This window comes from Drosophila kikkawai, chromosome 2R (assembly GCF_030179895.1).
Source record: "Drosophila kikkawai strain 14028-0561.14 chromosome 2R, DkikHiC1v2, whole genome shotgun sequence".
Lineage (NCBI taxonomy): Eukaryota > Metazoa > Arthropoda > Insecta > Diptera > Drosophilidae > Drosophila > Drosophila kikkawai.
Genome location: NC_091729.1, coordinates 6,791,342 through 6,816,062, shown reverse-complemented (window position 1 = coordinate 6,816,062; position 24,721 = coordinate 6,791,342). Strand labels below are relative to the sequence as shown.

Here is a 24,721-nt window from a genome sequence, read left to right as displayed (position 1 = left end):
CAGTTTTGAACTGCAATAAATTGTAAAAAATTAATGGCAAATATATATTTTTGTAATTAAAATACATTATATATTTTAGGCTTTATTTTCTGATTTACTTTTATTAAAAACGATATGTGTTTTCCGTTTGTAAATTACTCTGAGTGCAGCATAAATTTGTAAGTTTAGATTGTTTTCAGTGTGGGCAGAGGGACGGGGTACAGGGGCTGAACTTACCTCCGCCGCAGGTGGCAGAGCACTGCGACATCGGTGCCATCTCCCAGTAGTAGAGCGGCTGGGAGCAGGAGTTTCCATCGCCACCGCAAACGCCGCAGCCGTCGATTTTCTTCGTGGAGCCGATTTTCAAGTCGCAGCCAACGCGCTGGAAAGAGAAGAGAGTCATGGACGGCGGCGTTAGAAGGGGATAGATAACATACAGGCGAAGACGAAAGGTAAATAAAAATGGCTGCGTAAATAAAGTGTAAATCAACTGTTAGTGGTATCAATAGCGTAACACACAGAAACAACGGCAATCGTAAATAAAATATGGAAATCAATGGCAAAGAATCCATTGCATAAGCTTAGGCGTAGCCTGGATAGGAATAAACAAAACAGCAGTCGGCCCGGTGCCCTTTGGCACATACATATGTATATCCGGTATTCTTTTGCTTGATTTTGATTCGATTCTTTTCACTTGAGTTCACGGCCAATTGACGGTCATTGTATATATGTATGTATATATGTACATACATACTTATATACTCGTTGTGACGTTTTTTTGGGAAATTAAACCTGCAGCTTCTAAAATCCAAATAAGGTAGAAGCACATTTTAAATGTGGATTTATTATTTCTGTAATTTCGAATTCTTGCTTACCAATTAAGCCCAATATAAGTGAAAAAAGTAGAACAAATAAAAACTAACAAACTAACTAAAGAAAAAGAAGAAAAGCTACAATCGAGTCTGACTCGACTGTGACATACCCGGTACCCAAAGCAGTACCGGGTAAAAAGTTGTTCCAACTTAAAATTTGTATATATTTAAAACTAAAAAAAAAAATTACTTAACTTTCTATAAAAGCTGTGGCTTTTGTTGGTTACACTGCTTAAACTATATTTTAATGTATGGATAATCATAAAACTTTAATAGTTTTAAGCCCAGTTCAGTGATGTTCGCCTGCAAAAACATATCTTCACACGGGAAAATCCCACAGACAACAAGGAAACTATTATAGCTTGAGCAGGGCCCTACCTACATACCATGAACGAATGACAACAATTTAGCGATTCGCCACTTTGGTTGTGCTAAGTCAGGCTTTAGCATTCCTTGTCGGCTGACTTGATTTCCTGCTGGTTGATGTGCGTAAACCGCAAGACAAATAAGCAGACTCGAAGCCCGCGGCTCGCATTAATCGACGTCAAGCTGGCAGCAATCTATTTGATTTATTTATAACAGATATATGTATGTACATATACACATAATGCTTACATATAAATGTAGGCACAAAAGCCATGTACTATAATGCCTCTGGCAGCTGCCAATACTGCTGCTGCGAAGCAATGTTTGCCGAAAAATAAAACCCAACGCGGACCGCATGACATATTGGCTTTTATTACAACAAATTGGGGTGACGACTTGGCGGCAGTTGGGCGCAGAAAACTGGGATAGAAACTGTAGACTTTTCTTAACAAAAAGAGGAATTAAGATGTTTATACAATGTTTTTGTTGAAAAGTACTTGATAAAAAAAACTCAATGCTCACATTTTTAACTTTTTAGCGTGATCCCAAGTTTTGTCAAGGCTTTTGCCGTTGTCCCCAACTTCATTTAACATTATTGTAGTTGTAAGCTTGCCAAAGATATAGCCAGTGGCTAATAGCCACCCTGGACTTTCCAGAAACTAGTAAGACTAGGATAAATATGCCCCATTTTAAGACGCAAGTTGCCTTTATGCATTATTATTATTATTAGTTGAACTAACCAGGCCAGTCTGCATGAGTGTGTCCCTTTGTTTATATGCAATTTACATGCTCAGTTCATACTCAATCTGCCGACTTGAAGCTTTCCCAATACCCTCAAAATATTTGTAATTATCGAAAGTCGACAAAATCTAAAGCTAAATGTAAAGGTCTGCTTATGTAAAGGCTTAGCCACGCCAAAATGTATTTCCGTTTTAAAGAAAATATCAAATTAAATAATAAAATAACAATAGATATTAAATACATGATAAATACTAATTTACGTGTATTTATCATGTATTTAATACCTATTGTTATTTTATTATTTAAATTTATATTTTCTTTAAAACGGAAATAAATAACTAATAGAAATTTAAAACAAGAAAGGAAGCTAACTTCGACACGCCGAAGTTTGTATACCCTTGCAGATTGGTTTTTATGTTTATATTATAGATTTAAATGCTGAAAGCACTCACAGAACAGAGTTTCATTACATTTTACCTATACTTATTATGTTTACAGTTTGACAGTTACAGTTTTACATTCCCAGCTTTATATATTTTATACATTTACCGATCGCTTCTATGGCAGCTATAAGATATAGTTGTCCGATTTTTATGAAATTTATACCAAAATTCTAGAATAATAAAAAAAGCTTATATCTCAGAGTAGATAAAAATGCGTTGAAAAACAACGAAGCTATAATTTTATTGCTATTCATTTCCCGATCGTTCCTATGGCAGCTATATGATATAGTCGTCTGATTTTCATAAAATTTTTACCAAAATTCAAAAATAATATAAAATGGCCATATCTAAAAAATGATGCAAAAATGTTTAAAAACAGCAAAGTTTTAATTTTTTCTAAAAATTTATTGAACATTTGTATGACAGCTATATGATATAGTCGTCCGATCCGGCTCGTTCCGACATATATAGCAGTGAGAGTATATAGAAGACTATATGCAAAGTTTCATTCAGATAGCTTTAAAACTGAGGGACTAGTTTGCGTAGAAACAGACAGACAGACAGACAGACAGACGGACAGACGGACAGACAGACAGACGGACAGACGGACAGACGGACAGACAGACAGACGGACAGACGGACAGACGGACAGACAGACAGACGGACAGACGGACATGGCTAGATCGACTCAGCTGTTGATGCTGATCAAAAATATATATACTTTATAGGGTCGGAAACGTCTCCTTCACTGCGTTGCAAACTTCTGACTGAAATTATAATACCCTGCAAGGGTATAATGACATAGCTGAAAATAATTAAACAACCTCGTTGAACTTAATTTTTCGAGTGCCCCTCGGCACCCACGTCAACATACCGGAGCATACTTTGCAGCACATTTCATGGCAAGCTCCCTGTCGTAGCTCTGGGAGCAGTTTTCGCTCCTCTGGTTCGAGCTGCCGCCCCGCTCGTCGTTGCCCTGGGGCATGCTTTATTGGCATTTCAATAGTTGACTTTTGACGGCAGCAATGGCAGCAACTGAGCCAAGGCAGCCTGAATGCCACCCACGACCACCCCTTTCGGCCGCCCACTTTATGATTTATTTATGCGCCGGAGCATAATGATACAAAGGCGCTCGTGTTATGCAATCTACATACATATACATATGCTTAACGCTCCTTCGACGAGCGCCAGGACGAAAGTAGCTTTTGTTTTCGTCTTTTTGGGTTTTCGGCAACGCCATGCCTACGGACTCACCCAACAATTCCACCAGGAAACCTGGGAAGGTGTACTCGTAATTTATCGCTCTCCGCCAAGCCGCACAGTGGCGCATCTGGGCTCAGAAGAGTTTTAGGTAGGCAAAGCCAAATATATATGTATATATACAAGATTTTATATCATTTCCTAGAAATTCTTGCAATAATAATATAGACATCCAGGTGAAATTGGAATACACATTGGCACTGCAATGCTGCCTGCCATCTCCCACTGTGCGTCGATGGGGAGCACTTGGAGTGGAAGGGAGAACCCGACCGGAAGGATATCGCCCCTCAGGTCCTCATACGTTGACTTAGTAAGATAGAACTCACCTGGCATTTTCCTTGGATGCACATATCCAGGCTACCAGAACGACAGCGGGTTCCATCTTGGACGCGCGCCGACAGTTGCACAATGACGCTCTGCTCGTCGTAGTGCTCCGATTCCTCGTCGTGGCCGCCACCCGTCTCCCGGGATATGTCCTCAACAAGGTGCGCCGGGTGGCCTCTGTGAATAGGAAAGATATCTGGCATCAAGGGCATTCATGATGTAAGTTAAAAATTGTTTCCCATTTGCACGTGACTTAACCTATTGTTACGCTTAAAGTTACCGAAAGGCAATGCAACTTGAATAATCAGAGGTAAATCAACCAAGACTGCAAAGTAGGTAGTAAAACTAATTGTATACTTTTCGTTAGCTTCTCTCAATTTATCTAATATCCCTCGTAAATTTCATTATTTGATATGAACAACCCGCTTCAGTTTTTGCCTAAATCTCACAACTTTAAAGCTTGGGAAATGATTTATTTGGCCATTTATAAAAAGGGAAAAGGAAGTCACAGCAGCCGTGCTGAACTTCCATACATGTGCCTTTAAAAAAGTCGGAGTAAAAGTAAAAAATAAATAATATACAAACGGATTAACCGCAAGACAACAAAACCACAAAAACCACAATCCAAACACAACTGCCACTAATTTCTACCGCAATAGAAGGAAAAATCTACAGACCAAAAAGGCGCAAATAACTTTTTATTGTCACAAAACAAGGAAGTAAGACGGACCAAGCCACATAAATGTGAACGCAAATGGAAGCCACTTGAAGCCGCAACGCACGGCTTGCCTAACGGAAGCCATGATGAATAATGAGTGCACATCCGACTGAACCAGCTGCACCACTGTCCGAATAGTTGTGGCCGCATCCCCATATCCCCCTATAAGCTACACATAACACATTTTCTGTAAAATTCAATTTCTGTAAATACATTCCCGAAATTATAGTTGTTGTTTAAATTTGCGATCTTTCTTTTCTTAAACGATTGTGCTTTGTTAACTCAAAGACTTAGCTTTTTTAAATGGAAATGTTGACGAAAAGCACCCATAAGGGAGGGACTAAGAAAGCCCCAATAGTTGTTGCGAAGAGTGCTATTAAATATGAAAATTCTGAATTATTTAATAGGCACGAGTAAGACTGAAAAGCAGCTGTACTTAGCTCTTGGGTTCCAGCTTGGTTCTTTATGGGGGATCTGACATAATAATCGAATCTTGATTACGTGGCCAACTAAGATCGAGGACTGGTGGGGATATAGATACAAAAGGAAAAGCTGTCAGTCAGAGCAGTCGGACAAGCAAACGATCTTAGATACATCCCAAAACTCATGTGATTTGTGGTTGCAAACTCATCATCGCAAAGCTCAAGCATTTTTTCCTCCTCTTTGACGCTAAATTTCAGTGGCATTGTTTTTGATATCCGGTCTAGGTCTATTTCCTGCTCCCAGCAAACGACATATCGGAAATAACCGCGGAAGCATCGTGCCACTTACGTCCTAAGACTAAGAAAAGCCTATCATATGTGTAAATAGCATTTTATACTTTATAGTAAAAAGCAACTCTATTTTTACAAATATTAGAGTTTTTGTTAAATTAAAAAATATGGCTTTAAGGGCAGTTAGAATATTGCTATAAATTTTAAAATATTTTAAAGTTCGTTAAAAATAAAAAAGGTTAATATACCTAAAATAACTATAAAAAAGTAATATTTTTATATTCTGTGAAGAATAACCCGCTTTATGTTCTCGCAGTACACTCGTTCGCCACCAGCTAACAGCCAACTCCCACTCACACTCACCTGCACGTGAGAGCACAGGGCTCGACGTAATCGTAATGCGGTGTCCACTTGTACAGAGTGCCATCGTAGGGGACGTCGTTGTAGGCGGCACACTGACTGGAGCGGAAGTCCTGCTGCTCCGGACAAGGCTGCATGTTGCAGATGCGGAAGCGGGCGCTCTCGCCACGACAGCTGCCGGAGTTGCTGCACCTACGTATCTGTTGCATGATGCCGCCGTCGCAGGTGCGCGAGCAGGTCGACCAATCCGACCAGGTCGACCATTGACCGGGTCCGCCGCCTCCTGCATTTTGGCCCTTTGCTCGCTTCTGTTGCTGCAAATTGACGAGTGATAGTTGTGTCGCCGTCTAAAGAGCCTTGCACACTCACCTCAAGCTCATTTTCTAAATCGGACGCTGTGTTCCATGTATCGTCGAATGCCTGGCTAGCATTAAGCTTCTTTGCCCAGGCGGGCCGTGCATCCAACAAAAGGCAAAGAGTTACCTAAAAAAAAAAGGAAAGTGAAAGGTTCAGATTGTTTACGTCGATTAGACTACTAGGAAATTTATGCTACGATACGATACGACTTGTGGAGACTTTATGTATCCTTAATCAAAATACTAATTTTAATGCAAACTAATGTGTGTTTCGGCTGCTTTCTGCCTTTTTCAATACCACGGTATAAAATAAAATTACGTGAATACATAAACAAGTGGAATTGTGAATTGATTCCACAAATCTATCACAGTATGTAAAGCTTGTTGGTGAATAAGGAATTTAAATTGGGTAATCTTGGACGACGACAGCCTTCACCCCAATACCTCTCTGTATGTGAAATGCTTGACATTCCTATAGCCAACTTTCACAGTGATTCAAATGGTTTCATCTCGGGCCCTTCCCGTTTATCACGTCTTTCTCCCACTCTGGTTTTACTGATTTTCATATCGAAGGAATATTAACCTGCGGGCACGCATCACGTCTACACATCTACGCACGTTTAGGGGACCTGGAACTTGAAAGCAATCCCCCCGAGCTCGTAGAGGGGTGAAATCGTTGGTTGTCTGCTGGCTCCTGCTGTCACCGCTGCTTTATGGCGTATCGCATTATGTCCACGTGCTTTAATTTACGGAAAACTACTTATATAGGAGTACATAGTCTGGAAAACTGCACGCAAACAAGGCCTACATGCCCGTGGCTTAACAAGACTATAAGTGTTTGTCGTAGATAGAGTAGCTACTAGAAAGTTGATAAGTACTTTAGAACATGAACTTGGGTTTGAAATTGTGTCCTCCTATTCTTATTCAGGTGGATTAACCAGTTGAAATTTGCCTTTTTAAAGTGAACCTTTGGAAAAATAAAACAATTCAAAAACACAATTCTAATATTACCCATCTGTTGTATAGTTTAGTCCAGCTTTCAAGCCAAAGCTTTAACTAGGAAAGGAATTGTGCCGCCAAAGTTGTAGTAATTTACACATGTAAGCAACCTCAGTGTCCTTGGACACCAACTTCCCTTCGCCTAAGGCCGTCGAGTACATAAGTGAGTCAAAGTTATTAACGGTGTGCTCTTAATCGCTCTAACACATGTATCTGCCATATCTGCCGGCAACACACCAGCACCAACGGAAGGGGGCTTACAACTAGTCGGCCTAACAACTTTCTGGCTAAGCCGTGATCTTAACTCTCCTAACTTCCCTGACCTGACAAAGAGCAATAAGCCGTAAACATTGTAATAGTTAGGAGCCGCAATCTTAAAAGCAAATCAGCTATTACGTGGACCACAGCCCATGTAGTAGCTAATCAACAGCCACAAACAAATCCTGTCTGGTGAGTGTTGCCACCAGAAGCGGTGTTATATAAGCCTTCCGGAACGGAAGCTTATACCGTATAGATTGTCTCCTGCATGAAACATGACCTGACCCAAAAGAACTCCTTTCCACGCCACACCGACTCGCCAACTCACACTCCATATCGGATACCCTAAAGGATATGTAAACCCAAAACACAAGATAGAATGCCCGATAAGGCAAGAGTAGAGCAATAAATGCCTGCAAAATAAACAGAGGTAAGGCAAAGCCCAGAGAGAACTGTTAACAAAATCGGCGTAAAATCTCATATGTCCATCCATGCGGCTAGGAACAGCTACTAAATTACTATTTAAGTATCTATTACTATGTTTCAAGTGTTGCCACTGGTCAGACCCGCACACACAAAGGCCAGAGAGTGGGCTCCCCTAATGGAAATGGTGGAGCCCGACCATTCGGTTAACGTTGGAAAAACAAATAACCAGACCCATTGAAGACTTAGCCCCGGCCACGTGTTTTTAGGGGGGACAGGTGCACACCCTCCTCCTCTGGCGGACAGGAAGCCGTTTATTTGTGCGATTGCGGTTTCAGGGCTTGCAGGGGCATGGACTGGGCAAGGTTGGAAAAACATTAGCAAACAGCATTAGACAAGGAAGGCACATTTTCTGCGCAGGCATTCTGCGATGCCTGTAATTATTTATTTATGAGTTGAAACAGTTTCAATAACTCACTTTCGCAATTTGATCCCTGCCCTCTTTCCCTCCCCGAGCATACGTCAAATGCCGGGAGTGCTGCGAGCTTGTGTGTGTCTGTGAGCTGTCGACGTCGTGGCAGGAAGTCATTGTAGGTAGTTAGTTAATGTGCACAGTGGTGCGAAAATGATCAATTTGTACATGGGTCCCTAGGAAGTAAGGAGGGACCTGTGCTGTATATAGTAATTGTAATAATTAATTGCGGGAATGGCTTCCTGAATTGGTATTTATAATATTTATATAGAATGAATGGGAATATTTTCCTATATGGTGACGTATCTGTTAGAGTACTAGCCAAGCAATTGAGGAGCAAACACCTTCTAAGGACATGCCTAAGCAATGTTGCAAAGAAGTTTTTAAATTTCTAAGCTTCTAAGTAAGTTTTTAAAGAAGAATATTAACTCTTAACTCTAAACTCTTTTTTGAAAAAGTGCCTATGTATGTCTTTGGAAAAGATAGTCACCAGACGTATCATAACACAGAGCTATTTTCTACCCCCCTTTAAATTGAATTGGTCAGCAAGCCGAGAAATGTGTTTTGCATTGGCTATCCCAGCCTCCCAAAATATCTGTAAGTCTCTTCTTTTCTCTTTGATATCGAAAATCAGCTGTTTTTTACGAGCTGAAAATATTTGACAGACAGTCTGGCTACTTATCAATGTAAGATCTCGCATTTAAACAATATTTCATAGCTGGGACTTAATCTGATGCAAAGTCTTTACAGGGAGATTAAAAACAGGACTTAAACTTGAACACGTTTAAGTTGGGTTTTCATGGCATATATGTTTGTTATATTACTTAAAATATGAAATTGTCAAATTTGATTTACATAAATAACAAACTAAATTGTCAAAAGTAACTACTGTACTCTACTGCTGTTCTGTAATATTTTCATAGCCCAACCGCTTGATGGGAGTGTAGATATATTAATTTAATTTAGTAAGATTACGGTTTTGTTAATATTATAGTTGTTATTTTTATAGTTTTTCATACAATTTTTTCCGGTTTGAACCCACTGTGCCAGCCAGACAGCCAAGTCTATTTCCAGAGGCAGAGTTAGAGACAGTATAGCACATAAGACAGGCCCAGAGGGATGGCTAGGGAGGGCTCTTGGCGGCAGGCAATTTTTGCATAAATACTGGGGCATGGTTGGTTAGGTCGGGGGAGAGAATGAAGAGCATCCCTCCAGGATGCTACTGCCAAATACCAAAGCGTGAGGGAGTCCGGCAGACGATTAGACTGTCAAACATGACGACGGAGCTGGGAGTGGGAAGGCGGGACGAAGGATGGTGCTGGGGTCTTTTCCAGGTATACGTTGTTCCGTCAGTTGATTGTATTGTAACCGGATGGGAGGCAGGCGGGCTGCTGTATGTGTATTACGTTCTGCTGGATAATGTGTTTGTAGCGTTACTTCAGTTATTTATTCAAAGCGACAGCGACAGGCGGCGCAAAACGTCAATGAGCTAAAATTTTCCTATGCAAGGCTGCGCAGGTCGCTGCCGCAAAACAGAAGGTAAATGAAAAGGGGCGGGATCCCGGTCGCATGGCTGATTTAAGGGCTAGGACGCTATAGCCACAGCCAGCACAGATACAGATACAGATACAGATACAGTTACTGTTACGGTTACAGCTACAGGAGCAGCAACAACGATGACATGACAAGGGATGGATCCAGATGGATGGATGGATAGATGGTTCAGCCGGTTGCCTAGAACCGGGTTCTGGGCTTTTGGGTCTTGGAATTGATGGTTCTTCCCTGGCTTATTTCCTCCCCGCTTCTGCACTCCTGTCTAACCTGTCCGATTGTCTCGGCCTGTCTATCCATTTGACTGACATTACTTTGTCATTAATTTCAATGGCAACACTTAACGCATGTGGAAGCAAAGGTCAACTGTCAAAAGCCGCATCCTTCCCAAAATAAAACTCCAACTAGAAAAAGCCCATGTTTTCAATACACATAGAAAGGGATTGGAGGAAAAGCAGTTCGCCCATCTCCGTCTCCGCTTTCTGTAATGCCATTTAACGGCAATAAGTGGCAATGTTAACTGTTTCCGGCTTTATATTTAGTCCGCCTAGACTCGATATGGCTTCGCCATGAAATTCTGTACACTATCTAAGCTGAACGAATTTCTTTGAAATGACTCAACTTGAGCTTGCCTCGGTGTATTTATACTTTGACTTAACCAGAGTGAATAATGTTGTAAAACCAAAAAATAGAGTATATATAAACGTGTATTTTAATTATTGGTAACTAATAACCTGTAAGAGTCCATCTTTGGGTTTACATTTCCAAAAAATGTATTGCATGCAATAAATATATATCTATTTTTTATTTGAAAATGCTTTTAAGATCTCAGTAAAAAGGCAAATAAAGTTAGCCTGCTGGCCCACGACTTCAAGGGATTCAAGCATAAAGATTATAAAGAATCGGTGCTTGGTGATTCACCACATGACAATCAAATATTATACGACCCAGTGTTAATCGATAAAAAGAAACAACACATAAAAAGTCAAAACTTTTGTTTGAAAGAAACTAAAAACATTTGAAAGCCCAAGAAAAAGAGAATAAAGTGCAAAGTAAACAGATAAAAAGAAAACCAAAATATTGATACGAGCAAAAACTTTGTCCATAAATATCATCTATGATTTAATGGGTTATAGAACCCGTATATATGTTTATGTAAGTAGGGATGTGGCCGTGATGACTTGTGCCGCAAAAGCAAATTTTCTTTTTCCGGGGCATTCGATGCTTGCATGTCGGGAAGTCATTAACTCTAAAATGGAATCGAAACGAAATTGAAATAAAATGCACGACATGCCGAATGTTAAAACGTCAAAGGGAGCTGGTGGGTGGAATCGGGGTGGCGGAGAGTTCCAAACAAAAAGGGACAAGAGTCGCGGTACGAGGACTCGCAGACAGAGCCTTTGGAGCAAACGGATTACATGAAAGTGTTACAAATTTGTATGCCTGTTCTACATGTACGAAAAAAGGTCATGAGAGGAGGCAGAGATGCTCTGGTATCAGATGATGGAGAAAGAGGCTGCGAAAACGAAACGGAATGCCAGAGCAGAGCTTGGTTTCAACTGGAGTCGCTACGTGATATTTGCACAAAAGACGAGACAATTTTTATGAACTCCCCACCACCACATTCCAACAATAGGTTAGAGTGATCTTTTTTCCGAAAAGAAAGAGGTACAAAGGCAACCACCTCCTGATATTGGATTTTTATGTACAGGCTTTTAATTCATTTACTGAACTGAACTCTTTCATTCGACAATCAAAAACCGTGGTCTGAAACGTTGATGAATCAATGATGAACATCGCAGGAAAGCTCTTGTTAATTTCAGTAATTTTGTATGGAAATTAATCGATGATTCATTAACAACACCAAAGTGTTTGCTGATGAATAACTAAAGAATTCTTCAGCAGTGTTACCAAGCGATTTGAATTCAGGACAACATTCCAAAGTTTTATCCGCATACAATAAGTGGAGTACTCTTGAAAATCTAGAGTGACCACAAAATGCAATCCGTTGGCCCAACCCCAACCCTTCCTCCCTTTTGGGGGATTCACTTCCCGATGCCATTAATCATCTGGCAAATGGTACAGCTCCAGCTTCGTCCCTCTTCCAACTCCTTGAAGTACTCTTAGAAAACACTCACCGCAAAAGCTTGACAACTACGCCGAGGCCATTAACACGCCGGCACACTACAGACCAAACAAGCACACAACTGCTGACAAACAAACATCGGCAAGACCGATACAGGCGGACAAATAGTGGTAAATAGTGGAGGCTAACGGCTCTTACCAAACACGAAACTTTGGCCCAGATTGCATGCGAGACACTCTGCAGAAAATGAGCAGACGGAATAAAAAGACACATATATGTGTGTACCGAATATGAAAAGAACTTCGCAGGAGGGCAAGAAAAAATATATTTACTACACGTAACAATAAATTCAGACCAAAGGGAGCCAACAACACGAAGGACTACACAAAGGACCCCAAACGAAGGCGCTGAACCAATGGGTAAAGGCGAACGAGGTTAAGGTTGGGACCCTGCCCCCGTTCCCGTTCCCAAAGAAGAACCTTTCACGTCAGTCCCTTTCTAAGGAAGTGGAGCATTTCTTCACACTTTTCGACAAATTGATTCAATGATTAAATCTTGACAGAGTGAGTCGGCACAAAGCCCGGCAACGTGGAGCCGAGCCACTCTGCTCTTGGGGTGATTGAATTTTCCATCAATTATTGACGGAATTTGCCCTGACAGGAAGGGAGGACGGGAGCACAGTTGCAGGTGTTTTGAGTCGCAGGTCTAAGAACTAATTATCCATCGTACGGACCTACCGAGTCTAAGCAGCCCAGGGCAACGGCCAAACAGAGTTTTTTGCGGTTTGGCTGAAATTGGACAGAGGCCTTTTCTAACTTTAGTTCCATGGCTCAGTGGCTTCCATTGTCGTGATTGTGTTAAAGATTTTTTTTTTGCTTGCCATTGATGTTTTTTCTAAAATGTGACGCCAAATGTCCATTGACATCGGTTTCTGGTCTTGTCCAAAGGCCACTCGCACAGTGGGGTTAGCTTCTAAAGTCAAATCCCAATTATTAAAACCATAAAATAACAAATAACTTTTTTAACTTTAATATTTCAATCTTTCCTCTTTATTTATTTTGTTGATTGTTTGAATACTTAGGTAAGTCTAGTAGTATGTAGTTTACAACAATAAAGATTAATAAAGCGAAAAAAAATATATATACATATATTTTATAATTGGCATTTAATATTAATTCAATATATTTAATTTTTGTAAACAATTACTCCAAAGATAACTAAAAAAATTACCATATGAATTTAAACCAAGTCAAGACCCAATAAATTAAAGTATTAAGTCTATTAAAAACCTATATTTGTAGAACCACTATCACAGGGTTCTATAACGTTGTCTTAAATTCTATATTGTTATATTTTGCCGTGACATTTCATTCATTTGATCCAGTGTGCAGTGGACAACATTAAAATTAATTACCCCAAATGGAAACTCTCTTTTCTGGCATTCGTTTCCTATTCCACTGAGATGTTTGTATGTAAAGCTCCTATAGAAGTTTACTTAGCACAAGGCTGTTTTTTATATAAATAATGTCAAATACAACGGCGATTTCGGGAGACCTGGAACCGGAGAATCTTTAAAATAATACTCTTTCCAGCTAAAACTATGCCAACACGCGAGGAACTTTGGCATTATGGAATTACATGTTTATTTTGAAGTATCTCTAGCTTATAGTACTTAAACTCTTTATAAGAACTAAAAAAAATGTATCACGTCTTCCATTAGAAAAAGTATGAAAAAAATACAACAAACTTATATTTTCAACAACTACTCGTAAGTCAGATCAAAATCCAATACCCTTTACCTTGTACAGCCACAGCCAAAGTTTTGTTCGACTAATTTCACTAGACTTTAAATATTATTTTATTTTCAGTTTGTTTATTTGTCATAGCCGTTTTTAGTTTTTCTGAAAACCGTAAGTTGTCATTTGTATATTATATTTATACCCTTGCAGGGTATTATAATTTCAGTCAGAAGTTTGCAACGCAGTGAAGGAGACGTTTCCGACCCTATAAAGTATATATATTCTTGATCAGCATCAACAGCCGAGTCGATCTAGCCATGTCCGTCCGTCTGTCCGTCTGTCCGTCTGTCCGTTTCTACGCAAACTAGTCCCTCAGTTTTAAAGCTATCTCAATGAAACTTTGCATATAGTCTTCTATATACTCTCACTGCTATATATGTCGGAATATATATATATATATCATATAGCTGCCATACAAATGTTCGATATATTTTTAGAAAAAAAATTATAACTTTGTTGTTTTTCAACATTTTGGCACCATTTTTTAGATATGACCATTTTATATTATTTTTGAATTTTGTTAAAAATTTTATGAAAATCGGACGACTATATCATATAGCTGCCATAGGAACGATTGGGAAATTAATAGAAAAAAAATTATATATTCGTTGTTTTTCAACGTATTTTCATCTACTCCGGGATATAAGCTTATTTTATTATTCTAGAATTTTGGTATAAATTTCAAAAAAATCGGACAACTATATCATATAGCTGCCATATAAACCGATCGGTAGATGTATACAAAATGTAAAGCTGGGAATGCAAAACTGTAACTGTCAAACTGTAAACATAATAAGTATAGGTAAAATGTAATGAAATAATATCTGCAAGGGTATACAAACTTCGGCGTGCCGAAGTTAGCTTCCTTTCTTGTTTTAATTAAAATGTAATGATAATGTGTTAATGAAGCTGAATTTCAGTCTATACCCAATATGTGAATATGAATTCTCCAATATTATAAATACTCTCCACTTTTTTTCTTAAACTTCAACTAACTTAACTTCTGTATGCGAATGGAGAAAGCCAATTGAATTCCCCCTTAAGAGGCCATCAAGCACATAACAATGTCGCGGAACGAAATTTTGCCCCCTCCTTAACGTGGGCATTGCCATGGAGGGTGTGTAGGAGTGGCAGATATACAATACGTAGGGAACAACCCAGAGAACCAAACTGAACTTGGCTAAAAACGAATAAAGGCAACCGGACAAAGGAATACAAGATTAAGCAAAAACTTCGGATACTAAACCATAAGACAATAAGACAATTATTAAAGCTCAAAAAACGAATCGAAGCTAACTTTTAATTAGGAAAATATTTATAGAAAATCCAATCGATTTGGCTAAAATTGTATCTGATACTAATAAGCGGAGTGAGTTAAGTTAAGTTATGTTAAACGGGGATATTAAAGGTGCATCTTAAAAACAATTAAATATACTAAGAATGTTATCTATGTTTATTCATTTTCAATTAATTCATTCCAAACAAATAATAAAATGTATAATATCCTCTGCAAGGGTATACGGAACAATAAGAGAATAAGTGAAAGAAACGAACTTGTGGGGGGGAACAATGTGGAAGCTGAGCAAAGTCCACAAAAACTAGCTGAAATCATGAAATATTTCGTACATTAGGAATTGTTATATGGAGTTGAGAGTGCCCTGCTTCCCGTTTTCATTTCTCTTCGCTGTATTTCCCCCGGCAGCACGCCAATAATAATGGCATTTGACTTGGTTGCCAGTCAAAGGCAACTCTGAAGGAATGGCGAAGCGAATCGAAAAGTCAGCATCTTATATATTCCATTATGGCTGTGTCCATTCTGTAAGCACCACCTCCTCCTCTTGCGCCCCCGGCCAGCATTTTCTATTCGACTCTTACTTTTGGCTCAATTACTCAACGTTTTTATGGCGAAGCCAAATGAGCAAACAAAAGAATTCAATTAATCATTATATATATACATATCGTGTATATTTATATTTCAATTACAAAGGCTTTAAATTAATTTAACATTCTTGGAAAGAGTTTTTATGTATTTTCAGAGGTATTTTAAATTCCATTTGGGGAACAATAAGATATTGAATTCAATGGCAAGGAAGCGGACATAAGCGGGTGGATCCGAAGAATCCGCATTAGTTTCGCTAAATGCTCAAAAACGGACGAGCAAACGGACGAATAGCGGACGAGTATCGCGAATTCTCAGAATTATATCCGCTAATGATGTCGCAAAAGGTCCGCAATCGAAGTCTTATTCGGATTCCGATTCTACTAGAGATCTCAGGGACTATAAGAGCTAGCAAATTTTTGTTATAATGCTCAAAACTGTCACAGACCAAGGTTTTTTGTCGCGTATTTTCGCTCTTATAAATATAAATATCGTAACTAAGCTAGTAAAGTAAGTTGATATTCAATAAAGAGACCTGTGCGGAGACCCTCCGAGAAATAAACCGTAGAATAAACCGATAACTTTATTCTGAACCCTGTTCAAAGTATCTACAGCTTATATCATATATATTATATAATTTGAGGTTTAGCCAACTCTAGGTCTAATCAGCATAACTTTATAAGGATAACTTTTTAAGGATCAAAAAAAATTTACCACGCTAAGAATTGCTTTTATTAAATATTAAATATTATGCATATTTTGCATATTTTTTTATATCTTGCATATTTTACGCAAATGCAAATTTCGAAGTGATAAGTCGTAAAATACGTATGTACATTAAACGAAGGGTATTAAAACGTATATTAATTATACCATATACATATGCCAATCTTTTAAATGGGCCGATCAGTTTAAAAATTATTGCAATTCAACTCTTATTTTAAATGTTTAAAATAAAAGTTTTTTGTAAATTTTTACTTTACTCATAACTCTTATTTGCGATCCCTGGACGGAGCTGACCAAGGGCCGGTCTCTACTGTCACTGGTAAAGTGGAAATCAACAAATCAATATGTAAATTCTCAACTTTTGGATATTTTGAACCTTCATTCCCCCCCCGAAAGACACCATGATGTTTACAAGTTTGCGCCCCAGGAACACGGAGTCATAAGTGCTGGCAAAACGGTCACACAAGTTGTGATTATAAACTTTTTAAGAGCTATTCACGCGTGCCCACTTAAATATGCAACAATTTCCGCATAATTTCATACACACCCGGTCCCGGTCCCTCCTGCCCTCCTGCTGCGGCTCCTGCCTTCTCTGCGCTCCATCTGCGGCATGTGAGGCTAATCACGTGACATTCCGACACGAACGCACGGTCGCAGGGCATTTGGCTAACAATTATTTCGGCCCAGCAGGCACACACACCCAAACACACACACACACATACGCAAAAGGACAGCCACTGAGTCACATTTCCGCCTCGACAAACAGACAGAGCCCACACATTTGGTGGGCCGTGCGGCTGACAGGATTTGCGGCTTGTGCGGGCGGTCCAGCGATGATTAATACCAAGCAATTTTACCCTCTACAGCACTGGCTGTGTGTGAGTGCTTCTTGCGTGAAAATGTCATGCTTTTGTCAGGGCCACATCCAAACTGTTGGACTAACAGCCTTAGTCCTGCATAACTAACCGAAACGCGAGAGCACACTTTCAAATTTAAAAAAATAACATATATATAAATACCAACTTTAAATTTAGTCGCGCGGATTGGTTGACAACAGCTAAGAAATGCTAATAAAAAACAAATTCAGTTAGAGTACTGATTCTACAGTTTTTTTAGTAAGATAAAAAATGGGTTTTGTTTGATCTAAACATGGATGTGTTAAAGATACTGTAAAAAATACAACTCTAACTTAGATTTGTCATCAAAGAAGTTGCAAACATGCTTCAACGCAACTATCTCGAGCTTGCAAGAATAAATCACAAGTTATACTCAGGACTTCGGAACCCTAACGCTTATAAAGTCTGAGATTTTTCAACGAACTGACAGAAGGACAAAAGACCGACTTGGCTAGATCGAAAACACCTCAAGAAACGCTTTGTTCATAAAGGAAGCACACCTTTTACTATTCAATTGATTTATCCTTATCCTTTATCAAGATGATTTTCCCTGACCCTTATCAAGTTGCTTCCATATCAAATGATATTAATTATCAAACAATCGTCAGTTTCTTTGCCAGGCCCTTCTGAGCAGTATTTACATATCAAAACCAATTTGAAGTGTGCGGAGGCAAAAGCAAAAGCCGCATGGCAACAAATACAAGCCTAATCATCCGCAGGGGGAATTTATTATACAACCAACTTCACATGGGGCCAAGGGACGGAAAGGAAAATGCGAACAAGAGCTTAACATAAAATATTTATAAATATTTCATATGCGTAATCGACTTGATTGATTTTGCAATTTCACGCAAGCCGAAACAACATGCGAAGACCATCGGCAACGGGGCAGACAACCAAACTTGGTGGATAAGTATCAAAGAAAACGTTAAGGCTGAACTCTCGGCTATTTGGGGGCGGTTATGGTAAGAGTTTCCTAAGTGATTTGCAAAGGTGTGTGGACAGGAGGGGGATGTGAGCAAGTCAGATAGGGCGCATTATGATAATGTGCGCACAAAATAACAAGTTACGGACACGCCTCATACATCGTAATTCCCTTGACCGTCGGATTGGCTTACAACTGTGTGGCTTTTGGCCTGTGCTAGGCAAGGAATCTGGCCATCTTCCCGCAAGAAAATGGGTTTAGTGCCTAACGCCTCCTGGCAATATTTTTATGAATTTTTTAAGGTATTTTACGCAATCTTAGTTAAAAGGTGGCAGAGTGAGAAGTGGTAGGCTTGGTAAAATTTAATGGAACTACACTTTTGAGATAGGAGGAAGGCATGTTTCGGACGGAAAAACTAGAGATGGCCAAGAACCGGTCTTTACTCTAACTGGTAAAGTGCCGGAAGGTTACTTTAGTCGGTAAATAAACTTATCGAAAAACAAACATATTTTCTGCTCTCTTAAAATTTATCGCTGTCAGGTAAAAATTAATTTATATTTAATTTCTATAAGATTTTGAAGCTTAAAACAAAAATGTTTAGAATTATTTTGACATTTAGGTCCAGAATCAAGATTAATTAAAACATTTATTTTTGAATTTATACCAAAAATTTGTAAGAAATCAATTGCTTAAATCATAACTCAAATCAAGAAACATTCGTCTTTTTTGGTCTGGGAGAAATCTTCTTTCTAGCATAACATTATTAAGGACTAGGGAAAATTTACATCGTTGCATAGATCCAGTTAAAAGTTGTATAAAAATATATATATTTGTTTATTTAAAATACTTACCACAAATAAAGCTGCACGAATTTGCTGAGACTTCAAGAAAATGTTCATTGACATTTTTATCAGCATTTTCTCGTAATCATGATTTCATGCTACAATAAGAAAGAAGTTTAAAAATGCATCAGTTGGCTGTTAAAAAGAGTTATATAAAATTTTAAAAACTACACACAAATGACTTATGTCACAACCATACTTAAAAATAAGTAAAGCGATATGCCAGATGATGGCAGCATATGATTTAAGAACAAGAAGTGAAGCTAACTTCCATTTAATCACCAAGAATCGATTTGATTTGGCCAAATCAAAATAAAACTATTATCACCATTTAAAATAAAATCAAATAAAAATTAAATAAATAATATTAAAATTTATAAACAGCATATAATAATTTGTTTATGATAACATTTAAAAAACATATTTTTTAAAGCGAATAAGGTCAATATATCTTAAGTTTGAAATAAATATTATATGGTAAATTATTAATATATATGCTGACAAAATAAAGCCAAGTAATATCAAGATTCATTACATTTACCAAACCATATTATATTTACAGTTTCACAGTTGCAGTTTTACATTCACATCTTTACATATTCCCCACATCTACTAATCGTTCATATGGTATAGTCGGATTTTCATAAATATTAAATCGAAATTCTAAAATAATACAAAATGCCCTATCTTAAGGGGGGATATACATATGTACATGTAAACCAATATATTTTGATCAAATTTTGTGTTAACGTGGGCGCATCAAAAACTTTAAACGTCATTTTCCCAGCTTCTAATTTTTGCATTTTTACCTATGCTATGGACACGATTCACAAAAAACTATGTAACATATCGGAGTGAATAAAAAATTATTATGATCAGCATGAAATTATCTTCTATTTGAACCTAAATGGGGGGTAAAAATGAGTACTACTCAGCTATGGCTGGTATCCATCCTGTAGCTTAATTTAGAATTAAGCATACAGCGTACAAATAAATAAATAAAATTAGTATTACTATTTTTTAAGAGGATGGGAAGTGAAATATGATTCCCTGAAAATAGCATTTTTCCTTCAAAACAGCATATTTTCCATAGGTCCGCCATTTCGTAAAATATTATTGATAACAAAATTTTTTTATCATCTCCGATTCTACTTTTAACAATCTCCAAAGTTTTACGACTATTTCCTACACTAAAAAATATACGAAAAATGACTATATGATATAGCCGTCCGATTCAGCGTATATACGAGTAACAGTAGTCAAAAGACAAACTTCTTGCAAACTTCAGACTAAAATTACAAATATTATGAAAAGATTTAAATGTATTTTTAAATATTCCAAATTTAATTTTTTTCGTTTTTGTTTCCAAATGAATTAATTTATAGTTTAATCTTAAAACACTTTATAAAAGCAAATCCCCTTTATATCCTCCCTATAAATATGACGCACCGATTCTTAATTGTTCTAAATTTCTACGTGCCCAATTTAACCTCCCTTATCGCCGGTGGAACCATTCAAAATCAATTTCAATGCACTCTGGGGTGCTTTAAAAGTTGGCCCAGAAACAAATCGGAAAAACTAAACTAAAAGGAAAAGGTGAACATTAGGGATATTCTCTGGTAATTATAGCTAAGAATTATAGATCTCCCCTGGCGTCAGCCCCAGAACGGGCATCACGTTAAAATTAATTCGTTGTGGCAGTTGTCAACAGGTTTGACCCTTTCGCGTGAATAATTTGAAATATTCCATCAAATCTAAAAGTGAGGGTAAAAATTCAAATTTTTCCGTCAGGGACGACCCCTCACATCCAATCCTGCTTTATTCATTAGGTTTGATGACCAAAACTCTCGCGTGTGACTTTATGTGGTTTTGTGTGTGGTCTTGCTCCCAGATTTGGGAATTCATTTTTAGGGTTGGGGCGTAATGTAATTGGATTGTCAGCGAGAAGTGGCGGCAGCTCAAATTATTTTCAGACTTATTCTCTTAAAATATGCATGACCGACTCACGAAAGATAAATGAGATTCTCTTAGAATATACGAAAAATCAATGTTTCTAAAATTGTATATAAGTAAGATTGATCATATATTACATATACTAAAATTATACACAAATTGCCACAATGGTGCTAATCTGTGAGTTATGTATTTAAATGCATTTAAGTTCCAATCAAAAACTACAAACTATGAAAGCGAAAATCAGAATTCACAGAGCCCATAAAATGAATACAAAACTCACATAATAACAACAAACTAAAGAAGAGCGGGTTGAGAGCAAACCTAAAGAGATTTGATATGATTCTGATATGTCATGTTCAAAGCGCTTCGAAAGGAGTAAATAAGAGGTTTTTTATTTCATTTGACGTTACTACCGAAATCTATGATGCACCTATATAATAGCTCTATTTTTTAGAAATAAAATTAATATCGAAACATGGCACCAGCTCCAAAAATTTTCATGTTTCTCCCTTAATGTGTAAAAATTATGCTTTAATATCGAATTATCCATCCACTGGGATGTAACAACAAATTTTCTGTATTTAACTTAATGATTCCTTGTCTTAAAACAAGTAATCAATTAAAAAAAAGTATTAAGTATCTGCGTAACGGAAGGTTTAACTGGACCACCTACCTATTGTAACTATCCCCAAGACTCTTCAAGTATGTCCCTTCCTCTGGATGTTGCGATATTCCTCTATTAGCATATTTGTTGTCCAATTGATCAAAGAATTAAAAACTTAATTGGGTAAAACAGCAAAATAAAAGCAACTGCGTCGTCAGTAACAAAGACATAGAAAGGGAATACTTGAAAAATAAATTAACTATGCCCTTTATATTCACCAGCCTCCCAGTTCCCGTTTCGAATCTCCCAACCCTTCGCGTTTCCACACTCTGTGCCGCTGTCATTGTCAATACTCGCTGCCGTCATTGTTGTTTCGCCGTGTCGTTCTGTGTGGGGAATGATGCGCATTGAACTTTTAATTAGCAGACAGGAAGCATAGCCAACGGAGTGGGAGGAGGTACACAAAAAATGAATCAGGTTTTTATGCAACGGAGAAGAATTGTTCAGAAAGAAAGGACAAAGAGCTCTCGGACTATGGGATATCCAATGTAAACAGTTGCGGCATATTGCATAACTGACGGCGATTACTCAGACACATATGTATCTGTGCGGACGTCCTCTGAAAATTTGAGTACAACTGAAACGTGGCACTGATTGATTTATTTTTTAATAAATGTGTTGGCTCTTAGGCATGCCAACTTTCAATTCTTTAATTTTTATATGTATATAAAAAATCTATGTAGTCTACTCTAATATGAATTTGGATTCCGGATTCCGAATTAAGAATCTATGATGAATATAAAGATATTATTCAAATTATTTTAGCTTTCGATTTTTATCGATTTTCATTTCAAAAAATAAATCGATTTATTTGCAGCTCCTGAACTACCTTGCAAACCTCTGGATAAAATAATAATAACTTTGCAAAGGTATAATTACCTACTTACTTTTTATGTTTCACGTCATACCTAAGCCAACCAATTTAAGCGAATAACGGAGTATTTTACTTGTTAACAAACAATCTTTCCTTTTCTCTTAACTGTTATTGTAATGCTATTTTCGATGTATACATCTCTACCAGAAATTTGCAGCAAAGGACTTTGATATTCAAATTTTGCATTCTTTATGTTGTAAACTGGTGTAAAATAAAATTTTAAGTTACATCGCGGAAGTTTTGGCATGTATTTTCGTTAAGATCGGGGGAGTCTATTTAAAATATGTATGTTCGGTCGCCGCCTGACAATTAAAACTGATGGCTCCATACCAAATTCAAATTTAGTTAGTCAACATTCATACAAATTCTAAACATTTTCTGCTTCATCTTTACGGCCACTGACGACATAAGCTATGACTTGAAGGACAACAAACTAGTCAAACCGAGGCGATCCTTTGCCCGTGGACAGAGGTCCAATTTTAGTCCAAACGACCATAATGCGGTGAGGCGGAAAGTCCACTTCTTACAAATCGGCAGCGAGCAAGGCGACCTATTTCGCTCACGAAATTAAAGCGTAAGTAATACAACACAAGTTAAGTAATCGGCTGACAAAGTTAATGCTGATCCGACATTACAATAACATTTTTTACAGTCCAATGATAACCTAAATATATTTGTTGTATGCCGTTGGCTACACTATTTCTTAAGAGAAGTGTGTTCGGTGAAGTATAACATGTCTGCGACGATGGCTCAAATAACAGAAGAAGGAGCCCCAGCGGTGTCTTCAATGGAGGCGAATCCTCCGATGGACCAGGACATTTCAGTAGACCATCAACAGGGTCTACCACAGATTCAATATCTTCAACAGCAATATTATTACGGCGGACCGCAGTCCCCATGGCGAGTCCCATATAACCACCCGTCATGGTGTCCCCGATATGGACATCGACACCATCAATGTTGGTATTGCATGCCTCATGTGAGTCGCCTACAAGTTTGTCATCCCAACTCAGCAATGACGAACAACATAGCCCCATTATTTAGTGAGCTTTCAAATGGAGGTCAGTGTCAGGTGAGTGTAATAAAAAGGCCTTTTGTTTGGTATTAAATGTAATTTATCCTTTCCCATAAACTACCATGGCACAGTGTTGTTCAGCCTGGAAGAATCAGGCCGAACTATCAGCAATACAAGATCGGACCAAAGCCGGCGGCCGTTCATGTCTCACACAAGAAACCTCGGATGCCTGCAGTTTGAATGTGAGCGAAAGCAGCGCAATCTATAAAAACAAAGCCGAATCAAGCAGTCGAGCCTCCAAAAAGTGCAAAGCCAATAATCGAAAGAAGGCCTCTTCAAAGAAGTTAGCCACACAAGGGCAAGATACAGAAGTTGGCAAGAAGCAAATATACAAGGAGAAAGAGGAGGAACCAAGTCTGGAGAATGGAGCAAGCAGCTTAATTGAAATAAAGCCGATTAACAGTCAAGCATTCTCGGCCTGCTCATCTGTCAAAAAGCGCCGATTTTTCAGTCGACTTTTTGGCGGCATAGATTCCCGCCGCCAAGCTCAAACAAAGCCTGCATCCCACGTCCAGGATCCTACGAAAGTGCACTCAGACAACATCGATCACCTTGAGGTTCGCGAAGCCGATGGCTCTAAGAAGCTTCGGGCAGCTAGGCAATCTAAGAAACGCAAGGACAACAATCGTTCAAACGAGAAGTAGAAATGAAACATAAAACGGATAGAAAATTTGGAAATATTTTACAATTGAAATTATAATAATGTAATAAAGACAATAGCCCATATAACAAAGCAAACTATCATGGCTAAACCAACTTTTCGGTTAATGCTGATCTAGAAGGTTGGAGATGCCTGTACATTCACTGTGACACATATGTTCCTAGTTCACTGTTACATATTTTTACATTTTCGGGGTATGTTCCATATTTATTTATACGAAGTAAATGAGATCATTCAAAAGTGATGACTCAAACATTTCTCAGTATACTTTTTGCATAAAAATGAATAAAAACAAGCTCAAACGCAGTATTTTGAGGTCACCAATGCATATTGCAATACTCCTTGATCTGAGGCATTAACGTATTTATGCCTTGGATCATAACTCGCTACATTTGGAGCAGAGGTTGGAAAATATTACCGCAAACCGATCGGCGCAGAAGAAGAACCACACATACCAGGCATATACTCCCAAAATAATTATAAATAACAAAAAATACGAAATT

General features: G+C 38.1%; 2 protein-coding genes across 11 annotated transcripts in view; one reads left to right on the top strand and one right to left on the bottom strand.

The window, feature by feature from the left end:
• Positions 1–24,721, bottom strand: part of nolo (no long nerve cord) — a 64,505-nt gene that overhangs the window by 33,859 nt on the left and 5,925 nt on the right. For 7 of the 10 annotated variants that reach the window (XR_011444407.1, XR_011444408.1, XM_041776832.2 and 4 more), the window contains exons 3-7: positions 18,998–19,086; positions 6,146–6,259; positions 5,780–6,090; positions 3,988–4,162; positions 217–361 (exon numbers count right to left, since the gene is read on the bottom strand). Coding sequence is in view for 8 of the 10 variants with exons in the window: in XM_041776832.2 (XP_041632766.1) it covers positions 217–361; positions 3,988–4,162; positions 5,780–6,090; positions 6,146–6,259; positions 18,998–19,063 (811 nt within the window). In the remaining 2 variants the exon portion in view is untranslated. Of the gene's footprint in view, positions 1–216; positions 362–3,987; positions 4,163–5,779; positions 6,091–6,145; positions 6,260–18,997; positions 19,087–21,617; positions 21,736–22,495; positions 22,750–24,721 lie in introns of those variants that run through there. The other 3 variants (XM_070283562.1, XM_041776837.2, XM_070283564.1) reach the window with 3 other exon arrangements.
• Positions 22,806–24,295, top strand: LOC108081531 (uncharacterized). The gene is made up of 3 exons (XM_017176749.3): positions 22,806–23,056; positions 23,135–23,554; positions 23,629–24,295. Exons 2-3 carry the CDS (start codon positions 23,216–23,218, stop codon positions 24,199–24,201), a joined length of 912 nt encoding a protein of 303 aa, XP_017032238.1. The 5' UTR covers positions 22,806–23,056; positions 23,135–23,215; the 3' UTR covers positions 24,202–24,295.

Coding starts and splice junctions, on each gene's coding strand:
- LOC108081531 (XM_017176749.3), top strand. CDS start 23,216: ATGTCTGCGACGATGGCTCAAATAACAGAAGAAGGAGCCCCAGCGGTG. Junction 23,555..23,628: donor CAAATGGAGGTCAGTGTCAG/GTGAGTGTAATA, acceptor ACCATGGCACAG/TGTTGTTCAGCCTGGAAGAA.